The sequence below is a fragment of the Convolutriloba macropyga genome, chromosome 6 (genome assembly GCF_964194025.1).
Source record: "Convolutriloba macropyga chromosome 6, txConMacr16.3, whole genome shotgun sequence".
NCBI lineage: Eukaryota > Metazoa > Xenacoelomorpha > Acoela > Convolutidae > Convolutriloba > Convolutriloba macropyga.
In genome coordinates this window covers 37,329,954-37,335,026 of record NC_134473.1, presented here as the reverse complement: position 1 = coordinate 37,335,026, position 5,073 = coordinate 37,329,954, and the positions used below count along the sequence as shown (strand labels likewise).

At 37.5% G+C, this 5,073-nt stretch overlaps 1 protein-coding gene across 1 annotated transcript; it reads right to left on the bottom strand.

The window, feature by feature from the left end:
- Positions 1-1,903: 1,903 nt before the first annotated feature.
- On the bottom strand, positions 1,904-4,088 carry LOC142340964 (centrosomal protein CCDC61-like). The gene has a single exon (XM_075391765.1). The coding sequence runs from the start codon at positions 3,783-3,785 to the stop codon at positions 2,055-2,057; it is 1,731 nt and encodes a 576-aa protein (XP_075247880.1). The 5' UTR covers positions 3,786-4,088; the 3' UTR covers positions 1,904-2,054.
- Positions 4,089-5,073: the final 985 nt, after the last annotated feature.

Here is a 5,073-nt window from a genome sequence, read left to right as displayed (position 1 = left end):
CGGAGGGGTACGGATTTCGAGACTTAATTTGACCTTAAGTTTTTACCTCCCCAGGAATTTTCGATACCTGCGCATTTTGGCGACCAATGAAGCTGTAAGACAACTCCTCGGCAAATTGACAGTTCCCTCGGAGTTTACTAGTTTCCGCCATTTTTGACGAAAAGTCAGCAGGTTAAGAAAAAAATGGTCGTTGTATGAAATAAGACCAACACGACCAAACTAGCTACCGCAAATTTTGTTTGAGAGCAATTAAAAAAACATAACCAACTAACGTCGGGCGAATTGCTCCCAAACGACTGGCGAGCGGTTGGCTTCGTCAGTAACCAGCCACGGTTCAGTGAGGCTAGCTTTAGCTTGATCCGACTCTGCAACTTTTAGTTTTCTAGCCTTGTTAGTAAAAAAAAAATCAAATACAAAACTGAATTTTAAAAATTTTACTAATTTCTCAAAGTAACCCATCTGCAAGACTTAAAAAGTTTCATTGGCCAGTAATTATCGTTAAACTCAGAAAAGGACAAAAAATAATTAAAAATTTTGAAAACAATTGCTAATTGAAACAAAATCTTGCTAAAAATCAAGATATTAAAATCTTCAAAACCATTTCATTGTCTCAAGAGACTATCCAGTATCCCTAATTGACGTTTTAAACAGTTTCACTGGCTCAACGTTCCATAAACTTGGAACATGATAATAATTTTCCATAAACTTGGAACATGATAAATTTTATCAAAAAAATTGCAAAAGCTGGAGTCATTAAAATTTTGATAAACAATGCAAAACCTTATTATCAAACCTTGGAGTAGGTGCCTCGGGCCCTGGTGCCGGAAAAAAAAATCGAAACATTCCATTACATCTAGAAACTATGCAGTAAACTATTATCAAACCCTAGAGGTGGTTGTGTGGCTCCTGAGGCTGGAGAAACGTAAAAAATGACAAAAAAACTTTTAAAAAACCTGGAAAGACATAAAAAATGACAAAAAATTCAAAAAACCTTGCAAGTTTTACGAAAAAAAGCTAAAATTTGCGATAAATGAAACTAATCCCGGGCAAAAAAATTTAGCAACTTATTATCAAATCCTAACGGAGGTTTTCTGACCCCTGAGGCTGAAAAAACCTGAAAAATGACAATAAACGTTAATTTTTTTTAAAAAATTTTGTCAAAATAATGCTACCTTCGTTATGTTAAAATGTTGAAACCATTCCACTACCACTAGAAACTATGCAGTAACCTACTATCGAACCCTAGAGGAGGTTCATTGACACCTAGGGCTGTGAAAATTAGTATAAATTTGAGTGTTTTTAGCGAGCGGTTGTTCGTCAGTAGCTATGCACGGGGCGGGAGTAGTGGTCAACAGTGGGTGGGGGCAACAGCGCAGTGGGGGGCAATAGTGGGGGGTTAACGGGGGAGGGTGACTTTTACCTCTAAGAAACGTCCTTCACACCATAAGTATAAGTCTCCAAAACGGTTTCAGCTGAAACAGAGCTGAAAGGCTCTAAGAGCACTTAATGTCCACTGGGCGCTACCTGTTATTCCGTTTTTGAGGACGAAAACTAAAATGGGTCGGACGAAAAATCGGTCACGCGAAAAATTGCATAAAAAGACCGAGAAGTTGCTATAAACTCCGTTTGAGAGCAATTAATTAAACAAGAGTTGCAAAAGCAAAACATCAACGCACAATTTTAATTTTTACTTTCATACTTTTTTGAGAGCGCCACAGTTTAATCAAAAGGCAATATTACGCAAGCCGAAGAAAAAAGCATTGTCTTTAATATAACATGACTGGCCAACGAAAGTTCTTTTTGGCGACACTTGGCTAAACAAAAATTATTGTTTTTTTTATTTCTTACTCCGATATTCTAAATGACATGGCTATATCTCCTTGCTTTAGGTATTAAAAAGGTATTATCTCATAACGAATTGGTCAATTAAAATTGAAAGCAGCAAACAATAAAGGCAGAGAAATAGTTTAGTTCTATCCACATATTTACATTACATTAAAGAATACAATAAACTGACTAAAACTGTTCTATCAAAACACTTGAGTAAGGCCTCGTCATAGATTAAGTTTCATGAACTCCTGTAATGCGTTCAACCGTGCATCAATATCTTCAAGATCGGTCGACTGGTTCAGAGCGTCCATACGCGTTGGATTACTGCTTTCAGAACCATGCAGAGATCTGTTCACAGCGGCGGCTGAAATATCACGTGGAGATATGTGCGCTATGTGACCTCTATTCGGAGCAGCTCTGTCTTTCCTGAGAGAACCGTTACTGCTTCTAATACTACCATTAGAAGAATTGAGAGTGTTTTTCTTTACAAATATTCGACCAATGCCAGAATTTTGCGACCTTCGACTGCCTACCGAAGACGCGTCCGATTCATCCCCTGATGTGAGATCGCTTCGCCCGCGCCTTAACTGCGACGCTGCCGCAATTCGGTTCTGATCAAATGATGACGAGCGACCCCTTTGCGATGACTGAGCAACGTTCTCCGATGACCTGCGTCTCCGATTTTGAGGTAACTTATCCAAACTCCTTCTCAATTGGTTTTCTTTCGCTTTTTGAGCTTTCTCCTTAATGTAGCTGGTAGGATCAAATCTGTTTCTCGATGACACACTTCCACTGGGTGACCTCGACCTATTGCTAAAGTTACTACCGGTACCACCACGCTCCCGGCTTCTACTGCGACCATTTACAGCAACTCCGATGCTCAAATCTTCAATTGAGTTCGTTCGCTTTCTTTGTCTGCCCCTTGAATTAGTATCACCAGCTCTTACAGTTTTCTCAGACTGCTGCAGAGTACTACTATTATTAATTATGTAATTGGCTTGTGATGACGAATGATGAGTTGACTTTGGGTTTTTAGGAATTCTAGGCGACAATTTTGGCGAATCGATTCTTTGCGGTTTGTTAAAGCCATTTGTATGTGAGGAGCCCTTCTTGAGAATTGTAAGTTCGGCGGTCAAATTTTTTACCCTTGACCTCAAAGAACGTTCGTTGGATTTCGACTCTTCAATTTCATCAAGAAGCTGATTGTACTCCTGGTTAAGTTTGTTTGTCAATTTCTGGTGTTTCGATTTTTCTCGGAGGAGCTCTGCTTCTAGGTTTTTAATGACACCTTTTAAAACTTTAATTTCTTTAGCGACGATACTTGATTTCGATGATTCTTTGACTTCCTTCTTGAATAAATCAAATTCATACAAAATCTCTTCTTTTTCCTGTTTTAGCGCACTAATTTCCTCTTTCAAATGCCTCAGAACAATTTTCTGTTTGTCATCTTGCGTATTTCTTTTACTGGAATCGGTTTCGGCCAGTTTTTGCTTCAGGTCCCTGATTTCATTCTGCAAAGCTACCGGATCAGGTTTACCGACGTAAGGCAATGGCAATGGATAGTGTATCCTATCAAACTCAACTGAGTATATCAAAATAAGATACCTCTTAGAAGACAGCTCGGATTTTTTCCCATAACCATTTGATGAGGTGTTTCCACTCTTGTGTGATCTAAGAGCTTCTAAGTCACTGTACGTCAACAGTTCCAATGAAACCGATTCACTACTATCTGTAATTGCATTCTCAAGCATATTGACAAAAATGTCGAACTGTTTGAAGTTTCCAGTTTTATGGGTTAATTCTTCTATGTACACTTTGTCGAACTCCGCTCTCCACTGGTCAGCAGTACTGTTCGCTTGAACTTCCAGTACAAATTTTTCATTGTCTATTAGTTTCATAGAGACCAAATAGGGATCATCGTGGAAAATCATTTCCTCTTGAATAGGCCAATCCATTCTAAAACCCACGCTGGCTTCGTATGAACTATAGACAGCTAAAATATACCTTGTTAGGGGTCATAACTACATTAATCTTAAAAGAGTTGGCAAATGTAAACATCTCAAAGCCATATATTCGATTCTTCTCTACTATTTCTCCAGAACAAAATAATTCTAACAGGTCATAAATTGAACTTGACAAAAATTCAACTTAGAAGCAAGATTCACTAATGGCAAACTGATTGCTTAGAAAACATTTCATAATATCATCCGGAAACCACGATTCAGATTTTAGACTTCATGAGAATAGCTGAAGCAAATGATTAAGGAGGCAGTTTTTCATTGAAAACTGACTACCGTCTATTCTCTTATATTGCTTCAACCGGGGGAGACATCTTTTGTGGGGATGGGGACAAAATAAAATTGCTAAAAAATTATTGTGAATGAGAGAGCAAATTAAATAGAAAGTCGATATAAATAGTAATCAATATGTCGATATAAATAGTAATCGAGATGAATAGGCAAAATTTCTGATCACCGTAGTGGGTGCATATTTGCACCCCCAGACGCACGTGCCATATTTTTACATAGTGGTTTATTATGTAGGGAAACGTTCCCGCAATAGTATATGTTTTAAGGGAGCCCCATAAAATTTAAGGTAGTAACAGCACTTTGCTGACAACTGTCTACTCGGGAATCACTGCATTAACGCTATAACTTCTATTTAATTGCGGGCAACAAGAGTTTTAAAATTCCTTTTTTAAGGCGTTTGTATCTTTCTGGTTTGTGCCCTTCCAGTACGTTATGCAACCCACAGTCACAGAGCACGTTTCCCTACATAATAAATCACTATGTAAAAATATGGCACGTGCGTCAAATATGCACCCACTACAGTGATCAGAAACTTTGCCTATTCATCTTTTCCAAACCAATAAATTATTAATATAACCGAAAGGTTAAAGTTTACATGCCCTCAGAATGATCAGGAATTTTTGTTGAAATAATCAAAAATATACAAATCTCTAATTATTGATTAAATCTATTAAGGTTTTTTTTGAAAATTATAATTTCCCCGTCGCTCTTACATTAAAAGGAAACTTATTCCACTTTTGTAACCTCTCCGAAATCAATTACCTTTTGCTCTGCTTTTGCGTTCTTATTATGAGCTGTTTTTTGTTTAATTTGTTTTAACTGTAGACGCTTTGCGCATTTTCTAGGAACATTTAATGCTAGATCAATAATGCGACTTCTTTCTAGTTTGCGATTGAATTGAAGACCGACCGTCAATTTGAAGTTGTTAAAATCA

What these genes read in the sequence shown, in the direction of transcription:
- LOC142340964 (XM_075391765.1), bottom strand. Translation starts at nt 3,785, where the DNA reads ATGGATTGGCCTATTCAAGAGGAAATGATTTTCCACGATGATCCCTAT.